The sequence below is a fragment of the Pteropus vampyrus genome, unplaced genomic scaffold, assembly GCF_000151845.1.
Source record: "Pteropus vampyrus isolate Shadow unplaced genomic scaffold, Pvam_2.0 Scaffold9, whole genome shotgun sequence".
In the NCBI taxonomy this organism is placed as follows: domain Eukaryota; kingdom Metazoa; phylum Chordata; class Mammalia; order Chiroptera; family Pteropodidae; genus Pteropus; species Pteropus vampyrus.
Window position 1 is genome coordinate 7,489,368 of NW_011888790.1, and position 22,716 is coordinate 7,512,083.

At 31.8% G+C, this 22,716-nt stretch overlaps 1 protein-coding gene across 1 annotated transcript in view; it reads left to right on the plus strand.

The window, feature by feature from the left end:
- TRHDE (thyrotropin releasing hormone degrading enzyme) overlaps positions 1 to 22,716 on the plus strand; it is a 341,392-nt gene that overhangs the window by 303,243 nt on the left and 15,433 nt on the right. The window contains exons 13-15 of the mRNA XM_011374415.2: positions 4,147 to 4,294; positions 6,121 to 6,218; positions 6,688 to 6,795. Of these exons, the coding sequence (XP_011372717.1) occupies positions 4,147 to 4,294; positions 6,121 to 6,218; positions 6,688 to 6,795 (354 nt within the window). The remainder of the gene's footprint in view (positions 1 to 4,146; positions 4,295 to 6,120; positions 6,219 to 6,687; positions 6,796 to 22,716) is intronic.

The following is a 22,716-nucleotide window of genomic DNA, read 5'->3' on the forward strand; positions in this document are numbered from 1 at the left end:
AAAAAAAAAAAAAAAAAAAATTCTGAATGTTTTATTTTTAATTTTTAATATTAACTGAAAAAGTACCCTAGAGATCATAAATCAACTCTGTCAATTTACCGACTAGGAAACAGAGATTCCTAAGCCCTCTACCAATTTATTTAAATGTATGGTATAAAATAAGGCTGTTGCTTCTAGGAGAGTGGAGAAATAAATGCTAATCAGAGAGAAAAGAACAGATGTTTATATACAGTCTCTGTTTTCTCACTAGCCATAAAGCTATTTTATTTTGTTGTAGATTAGCTTATTCAAAGCTATTGGTTAGATAGTAGTGGCCTTCTTATCTTGTATCATTAATAAAGAAGAGGTGCAAAAATACTATAAATATCACTCTAATAGAATTTTCCCATCCTGCTGGTATCTTTTAACCTTAGAAAATTATGGGTATGTTTGTTTTAATATACTTATAAACTGCTCCTGTTTTTAAGAACTATTAAGAACATTGTTGCCATAAATAAATTAATTTAGGTGAAGGAACATTTATTGAGTACCTATTTTGTGCTAGATTCTGTATTAAGCAATGAGGATAAAAAGATGGGTAAAGCATGCATCATTTCCTTAAAGATCTAAGGCCAGCGAGTGAGAAAGATAATATTATGATAAAGTTATAATTAATATTATGATAATTAGTATGAATAGAGGTGTAACTAAGATGTTATGTGAGGCCAGGAAATAAGTGCCTAAGTCAGTTTGGTAGATGGCTTCCAGGAAGAGAATGAGCAGGAAGAGGGGGACTATTAGAACTTTTTTTGGTGCAACTTTTCACATTCCTAATTATATGGGGCTCCATGTAAGTAACTTTTCGTCTCTGCTGAAGTCAATTCACCAATGCCTGAATTATATATTTATTTTCTCTAGGAAATGACCAAATGGACTGTTGATTGACAGAGATACATCCCCCCATGTATTTCTTTTTTTTCCCACTGGTATTCTAAGGACTGGTGGAATTTCCAATCTCTGCCATAGGATCTTTCTACAAAGAGCACATAAAAAAAGTGTCTTTTAATAATGAATAACCAAGAATAATAATGAAACAGTAAACTTTTTAATTAAGCATTTCAGCAATTCTTTAAAAATCTATGTTGTAAGGGACAGTTATAGTGTCTTCTGCATATATTGTAAAATATGAAGTAGGCTTTTTATTGCTTTAAATAAATTTTCAATTAATGAAGACTAGAATGCGATGCTCTGAAGAGTCTGAGGACTGTGCTTTTTATTTTTTCATAAGTTTCAAGCAGTCAGAAACCAATTGCTTTTAAAGAAGACTCAGTAAAATATGTTATTTGTGTATAAGCCACTCATCTCATTACATTTGAGTTAACATTCCCAGGAATTCAGAAAGGTTTTAAAAAGTGGTTTTGATCTTAGGTGAAAATAAAGCCAATTAAGATCAGAGCATTGCCACATCAGCTAATATAGTCTGGTTTTAATTTCCTTCATATAAAAAATTATCTCTTGTATGCCTAAAGATATATTTTATTGCAAGCTCCTATAAATTAGAGAAGAAAGTGGGGAGGGTTTGTGTGTGTTTGGGGTATGGTGGGGATGGGAAGAGGAACCACGTAGCTGCATATGGGCAATTTTTATCTATTTCTTTAACATTTGCTTCTCCTCCCCATTGTTTTTTCTTTGATTCCTAAATCATTTCTTATGTCATCCCCACCCCAACAGTAGAGATTATATATATTAACTTTGTCTTTCTAAAATATTAATAAAATACATTTAATTGTACGTGATGTAATTTTTTTTAATTTGCTAATTCCCCCTCATTTTGCTAGCAGTGTTTCCCTGTGATGATGCAAATTTAGGGAAACTTCATTTTAATGTCAGGCCCTAAATGTGCTCCCTACTGAGCTGATGATTTTGAGCTAATGTAGTGTTCCATTCATTGGATTCCACACACTTACCCTATATTTATTGCATTATCTGTAGTAGTAATCACAGATATCATTACTAGGCAATTGCACAAATGCATATCTAAACTTAGGTAACTTATTCACCAAGATTATCTCTTACTAGTCTTAATTTTGTAATGAAGCTGATTATCCTCTTGTCCAATTGAATATAGATACATCTTTTGATTTAGTAAGCTAAAGGCAAGTATATTGAATTATGTAGTAGGTAATTTACTTACATAGGTTTGTAATAACACAAAATGAGGGTAATTTGAGTGTAATCTCTTTTCTAGACTAGGGACTGAATTAGAGAAGGGCTGCATTAGAGAAGGTTAACTGCTTTAAAAAGTACTGCCGAACTTGTGTTAAGATCGAACACAATAGAAGTGTATTTCCTGGTCACATAACAGAATTGAGTGTGAGAAGTGGTATTTGGGCATGCAGTCACCCAGAGACCCAGGTGAGTTTCTCACATATTCAATGTAAGAGTTTCAAGGTCACCCTGGAAAATTCATTTCAGGGAAGAACTTAAAGGAGCTAATGAGAAATGTCTGTGGGCTAACCTTGACATTGAAGAATATTCATATTCTATTGGCTAGATCTTAATCACATGACCACACCTAAGAAAGAAAATATGAATTATAGTCTATACTAGGACATAAAAGAGAGCATGGGTGTTGGTGAGCTGTTAGCAATTTTTACTGTAAGGACTCAAAACAGAACTTGTTCCATAGCTCTGTTTAATGAATATTTCTCTTTACTTACCTTGTCATTACTTGGCACTTCTATCAGGTTGCTTTAGCTTTATTTTCTTTACTCTATATCAGCTGTCTAAATCCAAGTCCTGACTCTTAGACTCGTCCATATTAAACAATTAAAGAATGGGGAGTAAAGGTAATTTTTTACAAAATAATTTCTAATTATATCATGAGTGAACCAAAATTGTTAGAGTGACACATGCTGTTTTTTAATTCAAGAAAAACTGAAGCACCATCTTCAGAAATAGTTTTTATTATGAACATTATAAACACAGTTGCAAGTTAATATTCATTTGTGGAGAAAGTTTTGCTTATCGTATTGAGTAAGGATTAAATAATCTGGCAAATTTTTTCTGAGTGAACATGAAAAAAGGCTTTGCTCCCTTCCTGTCTGTCTTCTACCAAACACAAATAAAAAAAGATCTATTTTTGCGATGCTACAAAAGAACAATAGTGTGAAATGTAGATAAAGGAGAAAACCAGATGTTGGTTCCTTTTACATTTACCTGTTCGCTGTGTTAAACATCTACATTCAGTTGATTATTAATGTAAAGAAATCCAGCAAAATATATAATGTTATTATATGTATGCATCAAGGACATTGAGGCTAAGACCATTTTTTTAACATACTGTGGATCGTCATTTATATTGCTTTGATTTGTAAGTATTTTATATGCTATCTACTGGTGAGTAGAGATACACACTTCCTTTTGGCTTCTTTTTTGGATATACCCTCTTTAAAAACAGGCAACAAGTGTCTAGATACTTTTAGAAAGGTGCGGCTTCATATTTTTCAAAGAATCGGATATTGGTCCCCAAGGTGAAGTAGCATGTAGTTTGAAAGAAAAGTCTATTCTTTTCACATTTTTGTATTGGGACTCTATTACAATCTAACTCTGATTTTCATAGGTGTTATGGAAAGCATTTTTTTTAACAGGCAGGTTTGAAAAATGCTTATATTGTAAGGTAACCTAGATGTAGTCAAACTATAAGTTGCCACTTCGATTGTCACTTTGAAAGCAATATGTATTAAATATTATTACACAGAGCTTCATGAAAAGTAAAGAGAATGCCTTGAAAGAGAAAATTTCATTTCAGTAATCAATTATTTCCAATTATTTGTGACCTCTGAAGAGTTTCTGTGAAGGAACATACCTAGAGTTGAGTTTATTCAAATTTTAAAATTATTTTCTTCTTAAAAGCATGCATTCTGATATTTTTGTGTTCATATGAATTTCGAACTCTCCAACTCCATATATTAAGGAACATTAGCATGCTAAGTACACTATATTTAAAATGTGAATAATTTTATTTTTATAGCACTGAGTATGATTTCTTATATTGTGATGAATCTTGCTTTCTGCCTTTTATTTGCATAAGTAAAAATCTTCATATATGTATCATCGTGTATATTTTCTGTATGTAATTAACATTAATTTTTTTTGACTGTGCAGAGCTGGCTATTTGCCTCAGAATATTCCCCTGGAGATTATCAGATACCTGTCTGAGGAGAAGGATTTTCTTCCTTGGCATGCTGCCAGCCGAGCTCTTTATCCTCTAGATAAATTACTGGACCGCATGGAGAAATACAATGTCTTCAATGTAAAAATATATTTTTTCTTTTTTCTTATTTTCAGAAGATAAACTATTTTCTCATTATCTACTTTATTCAGCTGATTCTGAGTTATAGTCATTCCTTCTAATTTGTGTTATTTTTGTCCTCATTTTCTGTGCAACACTGATGACAATTACTTGAAGAAGAAATTTTATACAAGCTACTTTTTGTTCTGGCCTAAAAGTGTCAATTAAGCTTAAATGCCTCAGAATTGAAGAGCAAATATACATAGCAAATTCTTAAAGTTCAAACTTACTTTCCAAGAGTTAAGGGCTCTATGTTCACCAAGGATTTAACTTGGGTAGAGGATCGCAAAGATCTTAACAGAATATAGACAGTTTCAGTAAAGATTTTTAGTCATTATTTTTATCCAAAAGGGCATAGTGAATTCAATTCACTTCTTTAATTAACAAGGATAAGATCAACACTGAGGCAAAAGCCCATTCATAATTAGGTCCAAAGGGACACAAGAAAGCAAACAACAGATAATCCAAATAGACATGAAGACATGACAAACATTCCAAAATGTTACCTGACTAGATTTCCTAAACTTGAAGCCTCCTGAACAAAAATTACACTGCTGACAGCACCTAATCTAATGTAATAATCATTTGGAATAAGATTAGGATTAAGTACTGCTAATGAGCTTTTAATTCCTAAATTTCTTATCACCAGCGAGGCTTTGCATATGAGAATGTATCCCTCTGCTTTTAATCAGGTTTGAACACTATTTATTTTCATTTAGTTATTTCAAGAGTCTACCCTATGTCTTACACAGTTATTCTATTTTTTTATCACATATTGACTCTGCTAATTAACCTACACATTTGGAATTACCATGGCCAGATCTAATACAAATCTGTTTATGAGACCCATCTATATTGTCTGATGGCCATCAAAGTTTCTTTTTATCTTATCCTAAGCCTATATGAAAGCACCTCTTTTATTTATTTATTTTTAATTGGGATGATCCTGGCTTCTTGACTATTTACTGTTGTTAGTTTTGTCTCAGCCCTTAAACAGACATGCAACAAAATTATGGTACAATTCCTATATGCTGGAGAAGGCTTATTACATTTCTCTTTTCTCGACATAGAGTCACTGCAGTATTAAACTTTTGTAAAGGTAAAATACATTTTGTATATATTTTGCACTTTAGTATATCATGTCAGACACCTCAATTTCAGTAAAAGTTAAGAATTGCTTTTACCATAATTTCAGTGCTTTCATTCCTTTGACAAAATTTAGAAGCACATTAAAGTGAGGAGAGCATATTTTACCTTGCTACTGATATTTAAATCATTATCTCGATGTATTATTGACTTTTAAAAACCATATTATTTTACTGAAGAATGTTCTGTACATGTCAGGTTCAACAATGCTAGGCTTTTGGCTGGACTTACATAATAGTTTTACATTAAATATGCTCTATGGGCATAAAATGCATAAATATGAGGTGCTCATTTTTATAAATTGTATCTACATTTGTATATTTGTATGTGTGTCATCAATATTCCTGTTTCCTTGCTTTGCTACAAAATTTGTCATCTAAAATACGTGATAGTGCAAATTACTTTTTTGTTCAATAAGAAGAGTAGACTTGCACCATGCAATTGTATTTTATTCTTATTTTTTGTATTTGAATTCTAAATTGAATAAAACTATAATAGATCATTAGCATGCCCATAATTTTAGTGATATTTTCAAGTAAGTACATTTAGAAAAATATTTTAATTTTATTATTTAATTTTGATTGTCAGCATGGAGAGGTTTGAAACTGACATTTTCTTTATTTCTCCTACCTTCCATTTAGGAATATATTTTAAAGCAAGTTGCTACAACATACATCAAGCTTGGATGGCCAAAAAACAATTTTAATGGATCTCTTGTTCAAGCATCCTACCAACATGAGTACTGTTTTATTTTCTTATTTGCTTCTTTCTCCTCAGAGCTGTTCGGTAACATACGCCTAGCACCATTGAGACTTTAGCAGCATGAAGCAATCATCCTTTCATTTTGCATCTTTCATTTTCCTTGTCTGAGAGGACTGCTGATGGGCAGTGTAGTTTCCACCACCTGGTACTGAGAACAAAAGCATTTCCCTGCCATGTTTTAATTTAAGATCTGCTTTTATTGGTATAGTTGAGATCTGAACCCGTGCCCCTCACTTTAGTACTGTTTCCAGAGCAAATTTGCAGTATAATTAACTTTTACTCTGCCTAATTGTCTCTTACTCAAAACAATAGGATTTCTGTATCTGAAAAGTATTTTCGTGCTAATTATTTGCTTATCTACTGTAATGTAATGTAAGGAGTTACCCTTTCTCACCAGATGTTAACACTGCTTTTTCATTTTTTTTCCCCTTTTGATGATACATAAGAGAACTACGTAGAGAAGTTATAATGCTGGCATGCAGCTTTGGTAACAAGCACTGTCACCAACAGGCATCAACACTTATTTCAGATTGGATTTCCAGCAACAGGAACAGGTAAATTGAACCAAATCCTGTATTTCTGATATGATATAATACTGCTTTCAGAGCCTCAGTGGATGCATTCCATTTATCAACCAGAGAAAAACAAGACAAGAAAAAACATTGTAAAACTTGGTTTCAGGGTCACAGCATACAAAGAAACAGCATGAAAGCCACAATACACTGATCTTTGGAATGTTTTATTGAGTTTTAAAATAACTTTCTAAATCTAGGCCCTTATTCTTCACATATAAAGTGTCAATTTATTTTAAATTTTGATGGCTTTCTTCTTCCATGAGAACAAAATAAATATAGACCGAACTCTGACGTTCTTTATAAAGGTTGTGGTATTTGTTCATAAAACAACTGCAAGCATATGATATAAATAAAATATCATAGTAAATATTAATATTAAAAACTAAAAACAAAAAGGTTATAAAAAAGATCTTTATTCTTTAAGTGACTCTTGACAGAGACCTTAAACTTGTATCTTATCTTGGACTTTCACAATGCAGTATTTTAATACATATGGGGTTAAAAGTACTTAATAGAATTACTTATTGTACTAAATGTCACTTATTAATGTTAATGAAAAGAATATTAAACATAAAAAATCAAACATTAGTGATCTTCTTACTACAGTTTTTTAAACCTTCTTAGTTATCTATGTATTTCTAAGGACCATTATATTCCATTGCTTTTCACACTTTGGGTAATTTATAATCACTCCTCTCCAATCTTTGGCCACTGTGTTAAGGGGAGTCTGATCAGAAGAGTGAGGAGCTAGGTTGCATTTTGTTCAGAACATTCTATTTTATGTGCCGCAATGGACCTGTCCCTGATATGAGTGGCTGGGATTACCCCATGGGTTACAGAGAAAGAGATTTGTTCTAAATGAACATAGAGAACCACAGAGAGTGTAACTTACCATGGAACAAATTGGTAGTGGTCTTGTTGAGAATTATTTAGGTTTAAATGTCGCATAGACTCCAAATCAAAAGATAGCCATTCTTCTTAAAAAAATCTGTGAGGGAAATCTTTCACTGTATTACTTAGTAATTTGTCACAATCTCTCATCTCCAGCATTTCCTCATTTGCCCTTTAAGTTAAGTTAATTATTTCTGGTCTTAACACTGAGCCAAGAAGGAATTATTTTATCACTACCATCTCTCAATTTATCAATCATATACTTGAAGCAGTGATTAAATGTCATCAGTCTTCTCTAGAACTAAAGAATCTTCATTATTTAAACTTTTGCTAATGATAATCTTTTTTTGCTAAATCTTCTGAAAACCTAAACTTAAAATGTTATAAAAACTTTTTTCCTATTTTTTATTACCTCCTTTAACTCTATCACATACATATATTTAAGCTGTGAAAACATAAGCATTTTCCCAAAATCAATACGTGCAAACTTTTATTAAGATACATAATCTATACACATATGGGGAAAAAAAGGTGAAATATATCACTTAAAGATTGTTGTCTCTACTTCTCTCCCTTGTTTTTTATTTATTTCTTTGTCCTATTTTGCTACAGATTCATGCTTTTTTTTTTAGAGATGATAGTTTGTTTTAACCCTTTAATGAATTTACCCATGTTATTGTGTATTCTTACCATTTACTAGTATTGGACTTACACTATGTCATCACCATAATTTCTCTAGAGAGTCTTCAAGCCCGATATTACTTCCTACATTTTAAAATTTAGCTATTGGAAAAATGCTATGATTAAAATAATTCACTTATTTAACAAAATTTTATTGAGTGATTCTCAATGCCAGTTGGTAGCTAGAAAACAAAAAGAGGCAGAGCTCAAAATTGATAGAAGATACAGCACTATAAACAAATAGTTGTACTTTGAAGGAAGAATTAAGCTTAGGACAGTTGTGAACACAAAGAAGGGAGGAATTACTGCCTTGGAGGAATCACATTCTGCCTCATGAAGGATGAGTAGGACTCTGTTAGATGGACAAGGCCTGAATGAAGGAAGGAGTAGATATGTATGAATATGCAAAGTAGGTTGATGGGGATTCCAGGCAGAAGGAAGTTATACGGATTGATGTTTAGTTTAATGAGTGTAGTAATTTTTTGACTTGTAAATTTGAACAACATATCACTTCCATAATTCCCTTATAAATGAATGTTCATTTATAAGGTGCCACCTCATTTTGGTTTTGATAATTCTGCCATTCATTAGTGGTAAAATACTGAAATTTGGGGCTGATACTTTCAGGTTCTTTTATTATTTTCTTCATCATTTTCATATTCACCTGCTTTGCTTTCTTTTGTAACTGGGCAAGTAAACATGCTAAGTGAAACTAACTCTGTGTTTACTAAGGTTTGTTTAACTAAGCATATGACATACCCAGCATATACAAGTGACCTCCTGCAGTGAGGATACATGATGCTCAATGGGCTACCTAGGTGTGAAGATCAGAGATTTCATCAATATTTTTTGGATGACAGCTTAATAATAAAATAATAATGCAATCCTGTAGTTGGTTTTGAGTTTAACTTTCTCAAATTGACTCAATAAAGAGGAGGGCAAGGTTTCTTTTTAAATGTGCCTGAAGCAACAGACCAGACAGCTTTGTTTGCTTGAATTTTAACTTAACTGGAAACTTAAAAATCATCTAAAAAAACCTCCAAAGGTAATGTAGTAGTATATTTATAAAATATTTTTGGAGCTGTGATATATTTATACCAATAAATCCAAAGGCCAAAGAGTCATGGAAATAGCAGGCATTGTAAATTATTGGGGTGCTATGGTACTATGTAGCCTAATCTTGATACACTAGGGAGATAGGTTAAATCAGTGACATTGGGTTTAGAAAAATGGAATGGATGTGAAAGTTGATGCAGAGCAAAAAATGCAATGAAAAGCTAGTGATGGTTGCAGCAGAGTAAAATTCAAGAATTATAGTGGATGATAAATTGAATGAGTCGACATTCCGATCCCTGTTAAAATATTCAAATGTTGCAGTGTGTTGAATTGTAATGGTGATGTCATGCATAAAAACATATTGGGCTACATTCAGGTCTTGTTAGGCTGTGATTTGGAGACTAAGTTCAGCAGACACCATATTTCAGAAAAGAGACAAATCCCTAAGCATTCGGTAAAGAACAATACAAATGATGAAAAGATCTTGAAAACCACGAGCTACAAGAGGAGGTTATGAGACTTGAAAATTTCACTCTTAAAAAAAAGACATACACAAGATGCTAGCCTTTTTGTATATATAAAAAGCATAATACAAGGGACAGATACTGGTTTCTTTCACTGGTTGGTACAAATAAACAAGGAATAATTGGCCTAAGTTTCACTGAGTAAAATATAAGGAATGTATCATTACTGCAGGTGAATTATTATTTGAAAATCTCTGTATTAAAACACTGTTGAGACTGTACAGTTAACTATACAGAGATCACAATATGCTAATATAAGGTTTTCTTTTAATAAAAAAAAATTAATCTGAAATTAAATGTTTGTCCACAATAACACAGTCTTTTAATTTTGTGACAATGTATTATTTTTTAAATAATGTTAAAGTATACAATTTAAAGCTAGAAGCTGAAACCAAGTAAAGATTTAAAGTATTTAACTAAAAAATTTATTCAATAGATAGCGATATCCATTTCCTAACATATAAATTAATAACTAGTATCTTCACTGCACTTAAAAAATATCCCGAAACAACAGAGTACCTTGTGTATTGTGGGAAATCAAAAATGTTTACTGAGTTGAAATGAATTAGAAATTCACTTTGAAACTAGAAAAATTAAAGCCATTTTATAGTAAAAATTATAAGTAGAGGAGATTCTCTGGAGCTTTGCAGCATACATAATACATAAGCTTCGCTAATACAGTTAATTATAATGTTATTAATATTGTCTTTAAAAATGATAATCATAATGAAAACTAAATATAGTTTATTGAGTATTTATTACATTTCAGACTTTGAACTAAAGTGCTTTTTGTACATGATCTCATCATTTTTATTTTCAATTTTACAGAAGATAAACCCAAAATTCTTAAACATTATGTAACTTGCCAAGCTTATATGATAGGTGTTAGATTAGACTTTTATTCTCAGTCTCCCTGCTTTCTAATCCTACTGCAGGTGATTCTGTGGTGGCATGTCAAATTACCACATATTAGTAATATATGTTCAAAAATGATTAAAAAAATTTTTTAAGAAAGATACTCAAGAAATCTCAAGTACTCTCTGCAGTGAGTATAAGTAATAGTTTTATGTAGATTGTGCTACATAGCATAAGCCTGTGATTCTCAAATCTTATCATGCATAAGCATCACTGGGGTGACTTATTAAAAAGTTTGCTAGGCCCTACCCCCAGAGTTCTGATTAGAATGGGACCTGAGAACTTGTGTTTATAGCAACTCCCTAGATGATGCTGGTATTGATGATCTGGTGAACATACTTAGGGAACCATTGCTGTGGGGAAAAGTTATTGTCTTCAGAGTCAGAGACACCAGTGATCAAATTACAGATCTTGCACTAAATGGTCTTAGGAAAATCACTTGATTCCATCATGTGAAAAATAGTGATAATATTACCAACCACGCGTCATAAGAGTTACGTAAAAGAATGATTGTATAATATCTGGCCCTTATAGGTAATGATAAACATTAATCATCTTTGTAGTTGTCTTCTAATTGTTCTGACCACCCCTGTGTAATGGGTGGTGTAAATTTTAAGTGGGGAAACTAGGAACAGTATAGAACAGTAAAGAACATGTATAGAATGCCTTCAACATTAGACTTATTCTGTAAGTTTTGAGGATAAGGATGTAACCTGTGACATAAAATATAAAACAAAATATTACCATAGAGAGTCTCAATTAAGAGTGGGGAGACATTTGCCCTTTTCCCTCTGCTTAAGAATACTGCCTTTCTTGGCCTCCAGGTAAATATTATTTTCTCTTCCCTCCCTTTAATCAGATGCTATTTATGGCACATGTATCTCCATTAGCCATAGGTCATTTTATCTCAGTGTAAAGAGCTTCAGTTAAGTTCCTCTCCTTTTTGCCTGCTCTCTCTCCATTAATATTTGCTTTTCTTATGTGAGAACATAAAGGTGGAGGTACAAAGGACTCTATCACAGTCTGTATATGTTTGGTCTAGAAACCTCATGTTTTCTTCCCCTGAAACTTAGATCCTAATTTATTGTCCATGTTTCCAAGTTATCGTGGTCTTATTTGCTCTGTTCTTTGCACCGTGTTTTGTATTCTTCTTATAATAAATTGACCTACTATAAATAAATAGTGTAAATAATAAGCTAAAGTTATAACAGCCAGACATGACGTTTTAGTGCTCAGTTACCAGCATAGGCACTTTCCAGACAAGTGAACCCGGCAGGGAGTTTGTATGGAGTAATGGAAAAGACAGGGCTGTCCAAACCTCCAGTGAGCTGGGGTCAGGAATTAGCTTTGCCCCAGGTTTGTCATTAGACAGCTGTGTCTAAATCAAGTCAGTTAATTTCTCCGAGTCTCTATCTTATTTCTAAAGCGAGGCCATTGCCCCCAAATATCCAGTGCTTATATCAACTCTGAGTCCAAAATTTCACACTCACTGTACATGAACATAAATCATATAATTTCCTCACAATTTGTCCACTTTTGGTTCTCTTTTTGATTGTACAGTTAAGGGTATATGTTCATTCATTCGTGTATTCAATAAATGTATATTGAGCAGCTATGATGCGTCAGGCACTGTGCTAGACACTTGGACAGCAGCATTCCTTTCATTCAGTGCCAACCCCTGTTACTTGCTTGGCATTGAGAATATGTGGTTCATGCCCTTACACATCCTAAAGATGCAAGGTCAGAGAGAAACGTACAAGGGAAACAGAAGGTGTTAATAATCGTACAAAACTAAAAATGAAACTCAGAGAAGTGCAACCAAGACATCTGTGGTTTTCTGAGATTGTCATATGAGAATTGGATGAGATCAAGAGATCAGAGAAGACTTCTAACCTTGAGAGCTGGTGATAGGAATGAAGTGGACACATTTGAGCATGAATGAGGAAGGAAGAATGATGAGTTAATGATGAGATATAAAGGGTAAAAGAAAGAAAAGCATCAATGAAATTCACTATAATAGTCCGATAGGGCTCAAACTTGTATGCATGTGAATTGCCTAAAATAACATTTTAAAGTCTAATTAATTCTAAAAGTCTCCATAATAGTTTAAATAATTGCAAAGCTTTGACTTCTAGTATGTAGTAAATAGATATTTTTAAGTAAAATTCTTTCAAGACCTCTAAATGTATCCAATGAAATCAAAACAGTAAAGCTATTTTATACAAACCGTTAGTTATTTAAAAATATGATTATGTTCATATTTAATATTCACAATTTTATATTTTTCTTTTCTCTTTCCCCAAATTGTATTTTAATATAATATATTTTTGCTTGAAAATATTTTTTGGTTCACCATATCATACTTTTCTGTAACACATACACACACACCAATTACAGACATGCACAAATGTAATTTTTTCATGTCATAAAATCCTATGTTAAATTTTTTTCTAATTTGGTTTTATTACAATTGTTAATTGTGCAGAATTGATCAACACACATGCATTGCAAACATTGACGAGTAATTTTCAAGTGTGAAAATAAAAATTGTTAAATATAAAAGTAAAAATTGAGATTGGCCTTTTTTTCTAACTAGCTTATATATTCACAGATATATATTGCTCACTGCTAGAAGGAAAAAAGTTTCACCATCAGTTTTGTTCATATTTTTATGTTAAAGTGCTGAGAAATCTTATTCATTAAAAATAAATTGGTGGTAATAGAAGGTATTTTGTTATAGCAATGTAACACAACTCTTTAAAATCTTTCCAAGTTTTAAGCCAAAAAACACAGTAATTTATCACCAAATACTTTTAATTATAACCTAACAATTAGGTTCTTCTTCAAATTTTATGAGGCCAATGAATTTAAAGAAATTGAAATCTCATTTTTTAGATATCCACATCAATATTTAGAATTTTCTATTTGGTACTGCCATGCTATGCACCCTTGGAAGATACAAGATGAGTGAATGAGAAATATGTCTTCTCCTGGAAAGTGAGAGAAAACAGGAGAAGGATTTTTATGAAAAGAGCAATATCTATATGAAAGTTTAGAATGCGGAACTTGATTGCCACAACACTACCCATATCCTTTGGTACTCCTTGAAAAGTTTTTCCTTACACCCAGAGGAACAAATACCTTATTTTGAAGACCATTGCACTAGGAATGGAGAGAATAAGAGGTAGATGAGATTGTCTGGGGATAGAATAGAACATGAGAGGGTTCAAGGCTAAGAACTGAGAAATCACAATACTGAATAGCTGGATATAATCCAGACGTGAGTTGTGGCCCTTGAAGCTTAACATTTACAGTGTATTCCAAAAGCTGTTTATTTCCTCTACCAATTTTCATATATTTTATCATTTATTATTAATCCTCTGCACTATAAATACAAAGAATTTATCTGTATTTAAAGACATAGATATATCTGTAGGCTATAGATGTGTAAAAATGGTATACACTCTAAGAATTCATCTGGAATTTATTTTTATATATGTACCGGGAAACTTACACACTTCTTAATTTTACTTTAACTGATTTCCCATTAAAAAATATAACCACTTGCATTCTATTTTGCCTTATAAAACAGATAGTTTATATCTTAGTTTCCAAATGGTTCTCAAGATTTTCTCAATTGTGTTTAAACATTTACTCTAAGCATTATTTTACTATGTTAGTCAATCTTTCCTTTATAAGTCATGTATCCTTTACCTCCTACCGATACCTGGCATAAAAATTGCTTTTTTAAAAATCAGAATATTAGAAATTATTTAATTATCAATTTTGAAGAATTAAAGAAGGATGCTATGAAGATATTGATATTCTCAGTGGATTATGTTAAGTAGCTTAACGCTGATTAATCTATAGTTTTAGTAGCTACATTTTTACTTGCACGTGAGGTAATACAGCATTCTACACTGTAATTTGTTTGCCTAGTTCCTTATTTCACACCTGCGCAGTCAGTGCATTGTTAATAGAGAACTTTATTCACCCAGTGTGTGAATTCCATCATAAATGTTCTTATAACAGATCCGTTGAGGTAAGGGGAAAATAATATAGTGAATTACCTACTTGAATGTTAGTAATACAGATTTAAAACATACTTTCAGCTAATTTCTCCCAATACAAAACTTGAGGGCACATATTTTTGTTTATTTTTATCAGATGCTTGGAAAAAATCCTTAAGGTATAATTACCCTCTTTTCGCCACCTTTCTGTCTTAGGAATTTTATACTTCAGTAGTTATGGCCAGTCACCTCATTATGAATTGTCGCCTGCACCGAGACTTAGAAATTGCTCGTGAGAATCTTTAAAGCAGAAAGTGGTATAAGAGCTTCTGGAATAATTCACAATTACCATCAAAGATGTCATCATCATTGACATCTTACTATCAATTTATCCTGCTAGTTCTTTAAAGCTAAAAAAAATCTGTGTAACATGCTGCGTCCCTCATGGTGATGTGTGCCGTGCTGCAGGGCCAATTTCCCTAGTCTACATGTGGTTAGCAGTCAACTTGGATTTCATCATTTAGCTCTATTTCTAAAATAAAGTATTGTTGCTCTCTCTCTCTCTTTTTTTTTTTTTTTTTTGCATAGCAACAAGTCTATTTGATTTAGTTAAGGAGGATTCATTTAGACTCTTAACAGTATTTGATTCAGGTACCAAATATACCTTGAGTCTCTGCTACATCCATGGGGATCCAATAGAGAGCAAAAGGACAGTTTCTGCCTTTTCGAAGCTATAGTCCAATGGGGTAGATCAAGTCTAATCAGATGTCATATGAATACTGTAAGATTTTAACTGTATTGAGAACCAGAGGGGAGACTTATATGAAAAGGATAATTTGACCTGTCAGTGAGGTTGACATTCCTGCAGTGACAACTGACCTGCCGTCTACAGGAAAGATTCATGTTCACCAGGCAAAGAAGGAAAGGAGACGTTAAGTGGAAGGAACAAGGTATAAAAATGGCCTTCTTCCTCCACATAATTTCTCAAGATTAAAGTCTTGGTACTTTCAGAAAGTTTAGCTGATTGGGCAGAATCTGTACTGACCCAAGAACATTCTCTGGAAGTTTTGTGAATTTTTTTTCCAGTTAATCAGTTTTGTTTTTCTTTGCTGAGAAGAGTGAAAATCCCAGTTAACTGATTATGCTCCTTCATCAAAGCTTAAGGGGAATCTCTAAGATTAGAGAATGGTACCAAGCAGAAGTGTTTTGGAAAAGCTATGTAGAAGAAAAATAACATGAAATGTAGTAAGCTGTCTGAATTAATCCTATTGTGAATTCTTTTGTCAAACTGGAAATCTTCTTTATAACCAATAATCACTATCTGACTTAATACTTGTATAAGTAGAGGTCATATATTAAGATTATTTAGGTAGTGGCTACACCTGAATATAGAATAAACTTATATTACTATCTCTTTTTTTCTTAAACCTCTCTGAAATCACATCGAAAAGTTCCACTTTTCCTCATCCTTTGGAGAATTCAATACATGCTAGCTCAGTTCAGTCCGTTATAGGATAAATATTTGACTAAATGTCTTAATCTGGTTGTATTTTCAATTTACTTTTTGTTGTAGCAGGGATTTTAATTGCCTCAAGAGCTATGTAACTCCAGTAAGTGCATATTTTCTATTCATTTGCTTATAGTCACATTTAGTTTGTAATCTAAATGCATTAATGATTTTATATTCTAATTTAAAATGCAGAAATAATGATACACTTATTTTCCTTTTCCCAACACTTTTGGCTTTTTCTTGATGTTTTACTTTTTTTTTTTTTTAAATTATATTACTAGCCATGCATAGAGGTAAATAGTCAATAGTATTTTGTAAGGTATTTTAATTTTTACAGAAGTATGCCTTTGAAGGGGACTTGATTAAATTTAACTTTTTTTGTTTTCAGTATAATTGGCTTTTTCTTTATTTCTGCCAATAGTAATTTTCCTATCATGGTATTATTGTTTGCCTAATATTATAACAATTTCAGGGACTGAACTTTTGGATCATCTATCAAAAGATATGCCTCTTGAATAGCTGCAGAATAGCTCTGTTTTAACTGCCGAACTGTTTATCACAGTACAAGTGCTAAGTGAATATAGATTTACATGGGTAATGCAGAGAGCAATGCTGATTAAACTTATAATAGTAATCATTATTATTTACTAAGCCAGAGTTGAAGCACCGACAAAAATATTTGCAGCTTCCAAAATGCATTTACTCACTCACAGAGAGTAGATTATGCTGATAGGTTTAGTTTGAGCATAAGGTTTATTGCAACTACTACTAACAACTATAAAGATGAAATTTCTCCACATTTTCTCAAAATAACGAAAGCATTGCTATTAGCACTGATTCATTCAACAACATCAACATTTCCTTTTTGTTTATTTTTTTCTCCTTGCGATTAAGATTTAGGACTACTGATTCTATACATGTAAATTATTCTATCTCAAAATAAAAGTGAAAATAACTCATTAATCTTTCTAATATATTGTAATATTACTTACCTAATATTGTGATAACGTTGATGAAAAATGTCCCACAAGCATCATATATTGTTTTGTGATACGTATGCATATATATATGATATCTGAAAGTGAGAAAAAACTGATGACATAATTTCTTGCAATAATAGTATTTGTTTTTCTCAGTTATATCATCTCCAATGCAAAATATGCCTTTTAGCTTGTTTTGTAAGTTTTTCATCTACTCTTGCTATTCCCGTTTTCTCCAGAACTCAGATTGTTTTTTCTTTTAATAATTTCCTGTTGTCTTATATAACAGAACTAAATTCTTGAAAACTATTTTTATCAAATTTAATTATATCTATCCCTATTCCTTAAAACATATATATACATATATGTATACATATATGTATACATATATATACATGCATATATGTATATACATGCATACACATATGTACACACACACACACACACACATATATATATGTGTATATATAGAGAGAGAGAGAGGGAGAGAGAGAGACTATCATTGGGAGAGTCAGAGCATGTTTCAGTTAAGCCATAGAAATATCTAGGATTTGATGTGAATAATACTTCTCTATTTTTGAAAAGTACAGCATATTCTTGTGTAGTGAACCTGTCAAAACTATGAAAACCTGCAGAATTGCATGTTTGTTAATGCACAGACATACATACACACATACACGTAAAGGGTAAATTTTACTTTGGCCAAAATAAAATCCATTTTTAGTTGGGGACCTTTCAAATGAAAATTACATTACTCCTGAAAGCTCAGTGGTTAAACCTAAAAAATGAACTAAATTCCCGTAGTTGATTCTTCCCAGGATGGAGAGTTAGCTTTGTTAACGTCAGTAACCTTGATGGTGCATTAGAAATGAAGGCAAACCACATTTGCATAGGCTCTAACATTTCTAAAAATGTAGTATTTTGATGGATACAATAAATCTACGTAATTTTCAACCTTTGTATGAAGAATACAAAGGACAATGACTGTTGCTACAAATTATCCTGGGCAATAAGAGTTATTTGTCGAAGTGGAGCACAATGTCATCCAGTGGTGTTTTCATGAACACTCAGGCCTGGATTATGATTTGAATAAAAGTGCTTATGGATTTGCTATTGCAACTAGTGTATCATTTCCATTATTTTCTTTCATCTTAATAATTAAGTTAAAGTATTAATTCCTAATCATTGTGATTCAGACACATATACACATACATATGTATATGTATATATATGTGTATTAGACTTCATATCACAGCAGGCACTTAGATTTATAGTGCTTTGACCAGAATTGAGTGATGAAAAGCTTAAATATTCATGGATCAGGTTAGAGCATATTCATTTAGAAGTCATGGATAATTGGCAAGCAATGATCAGGAAACAATTCATCCCATCTTTAACACAGGCATTTATAAATAGGTCAATTTATCAGCGATTTCACAACTTCAACTACAACTGTATACCTCTTAAGTTTTAAATTTTGTTATTCTCTTAGACTGATTTATACTAGCAGCCTGCTGCTTATTGTTTAGGAATGAGTCATCATAAATATCTTAATTTTTTACTTTTTTATAAAGCAGTTTTTTTTGAGCTCTTATGGGTATAATTGATTCTGGATGTCATAAAGTTTCTGAGTTGTGAAATGTTAAATAATAGTGTTCTAGGCTTTTCAGTGGTGTGTTTAAAATGTAGGCCAAAGAAAAATTTTAGACAAGTCAAATCACAATTTCTCCTCTAATTGTTTGCTTTTTTTCCTTTACCTTTTTGTAGGTCTTTGTCATGCCTGTCATTATCATAATCACTCGGAAATTTTTGGCCTCTACATTTCTCACTTGTATTCTTCCTGTCTTTTCTACCTTTTTTTTTTTTGATGTCACCTTTTTTGGTCTTTTTTTTTTTTTTTTTCAATGTTTGGGTCATTTAGTTTTCTATTTTTTTGTGCTTTAGCAATCATATTTTATAAAGTGGACTGATAGCCCAGATACTTAACCCTCATTATTCCTCTCGCTTCCTACCCAATTAGAAATGATAGCTACTTTATATGTGGGGCTTAGAAATTTAAAATACAATTTCATATGTATTATTTCAGCTTATATAAAGCAAACATCCCATTTAAAGTACATTTATTTTAATTATAAAAGCCATTTTAAAGGAGAGCAGTTATCTTAAAATATAATCTTTGATACATTGGGGATGTTAAGAGTTAAAACGACTTTCCCTTTCCCAGCAATTCTTTTTCCTTTCAAAAAGAAAAAGCAGCATATTTTGCATATTTGCATTTTGTAAATGTGCAAAATAAAAATATAAAGAGGTATTGAATATCATTTCACGACATAATAATTTTAAATATAGTTGGTCTATTCTCCACCAGGTTTCTCCAGCTCTATTTTTTGGGGGCTCCAAAGGGCCATGCAGATTGATTTTGAACTGCCTTCTCCTTCACTGAGAGGTTTTAGCATTCCGTTTTGATATGCTTAAGTTTTGATGGGAATGAGCAAGCACTGGTAAGAGGACTCCCAAGAAATAGAGTAGCTCTGGCTGCTGTATATCTGTGCCTGGCTGACAGCTTCTCTTTCTAAAGTTTTTTCCACTAGTCACTAACTGCACACTTCACATGGGATTCTGTTCTCCCTTTGCTAGGGGCTTTATAGAGATATAAAGGGACAATATTTCTTCTGGTTGCTAAGGTTTTTCTATTGATTCCAGGGGCATATTTTATTGACAAGTGTACCAGGAAAGGTAGATGGGATTATAAAATTGCTTTTTTTTATTGTAATGCCTTAAACTTGAGATGTGTTGTCAGTCATGACTTTTATAATTACTTATTCACTTTCAGTGAGGTTGTTTAAAAACTTTTTCCTATTTTGTTTTTAGTCTAGTACTCATTTGGAAAAGACAGAAATATTGTTGCCCCTTTATCTTAATAATGGTAATAAAAATAATGAGGAAGATCAATGTCATTACCCCACATCGAGACAATTCTCTGTGTCCCTTGCACTTGGCTATACACAGCATTTAGATAAAGTCCATAATGATCCCTTGAGTCCATATTAAGTACTGGATAAACATTATCTCATTTAATCATTGTAACAACTCTGTAAGGAATTATTATCCCTATTTCCAGATGAGGAAACTGACAGGTGCAAAAAGTCACACATTCCTACTAAACAGCTTTAAGTTTTACTCAAGGTGGCTTTGTTAGCATCAGCCAAACGACTAAGGAATGAGGATAAAATGAGATGTGGGGGAAGAGGACACTATGAACAGGGTCAACTTTTGTAAATGTAGGTTATTTTTCAGTTTAATATTTTATAGTCACAGATTGTCTGCCCTAGAAGAAGAATATTAGTATTTAGAAGGCAGAACAAGATTTTCAGTGTTGGTGATGAAGCCTCAACCAGAGCTGTCTTTTAATTTCTAGTTGGATTAGGCAAATGATCTTTTAAATGAATTAATTAACTGCAAATTAATTAAAATTAATTAAATGGTAGGCCACACTCTATATCAATAGCATGTGTAGTGCCCCTGAAAGATAGAGGTGCTCTTAGAGAGATTAGTGATTTGAGAAATTTTTCTCATTGTCTTTATAAATAATTAAAACCACATTTTAATGTTAATACAATTACTAATGAAAATAATCTTGCATAACAGAGGAAGAAAGAACCTTAGAACTCATGAACTGTAGCCCTGTCCAATTAAAATGAAAAATGAAGACCAAAGTGATGACCTTGACTTGTCTAATCTAGAGTTAGTTACTGGTCAAAATTTATATTTTAAAATAGTGTGATTTTTTTTTCTTTGTCAAGTAATAGTTTCCTATGAAAGATATTTTAACTATCATCAGAATTACTTCTACATCTTATTCAATATCATCTTTCTATTTTGAAATGTATTTTATTCTAATAGTAACAGAATCTTAACTTTATAAATATAATTATACATTTACTTATATTTCAAAAGTAATTGTAAAAGTTATTAAATTATCAAATTGGAAATATATGAGTTAAAAAAACAAAGATTGATTATTTAGAATTACTAAGTCTAGAGGCAAATGTTAATATTCTCTTATCTTTTCAGTCTTTCTACTTGACATATACATTATGTTTTTTTAAAATATAATACAATTGTATTATATTCAAAACATACTCTGTCCTTATATTTCATCATATTAAATAATATATCTACCATATCATTAAATATTATCATTCTTAATCATTATTTTTATCTTAACTCAAACCAGTCCCTGATTGTTATTTTAGATGACTCATGATTTTATACCCTAAAAAACAATGCAGCAATGAAAACTATTATAGCAAAACCTTCAGGAATTTTTCTCATTATTTATCTTAATTTATCAATTTACTTCACAATTTTTTATTTAATAACCAAAGTACCAACTTACTATGATTTAAAAATTTTAGTTCCATTCCACCATCATTATTATTTAACTCAATAAAAATTGTTCCTAAAGAATACATGCCTTTATTTTTCTACCAACTTAATTTTTTAACTTCTACCCCAAAACATTTAGTTTATAGGCATTTTCTTTCGGCAAAGTAAAAAATGTTTAAACATATCACCAAAATACAAAAACAAGTTACTTCACATGAGTATACTGAAATTTTATGCTTTGCGACTTGTATCATACAAATGAACTCTATCATGATTCTATTTAAATAGAGAATAGAATAAAAATATATAGTACAAGTTACATTAATTAGGTAATTATTTCTGCAGTGTTAGTAACCTAGTAAAAATAAAGGCACTTCTTTTTGTCTAAGCTTTTATCCCATTCTTCTCATGAAGGCAGCTGAGAGAGACTACCTCCCTGCTCATGTGTACAATGTATACCATACTTGGAGAAGAACAAGCACAGTTTTCTCTCCCAGAATATAAAATTCCATTAAAAGATTCACTTTCAAGGCAGCAGTTAAAGGGAAATGACTGTGGGGATATTCACATTTTCATAAACATTTTCCCTGTTCACGAGAAGGGGCCCTCTCTCCCCATAATCCTGACATCAAGAATCTCACAGGACTCATTTGTACTGTTTGCAACTATGGGTTCTGTGGGTTTATCAGCTTATGCTTTACAAACAAATGAGCTTTTTCATTTGTTCCTAATGACTTTGGTTTATACAATGAGATCTTAAACTGTCCCCAGAGCAATTATTTTGCTAAAATGTTATTAGAACATCTTTACAAATTTAGCAACAAGGGCGAGGGGGCGGTTCATTAATGATGGAAACCTTCGTGCACCAAGGGCCCTTGGCAAATTCAGCACTCACCAATCTTGTTTTATTTTCAGCAATGAGTACAAATAATCTTGTGAACTAT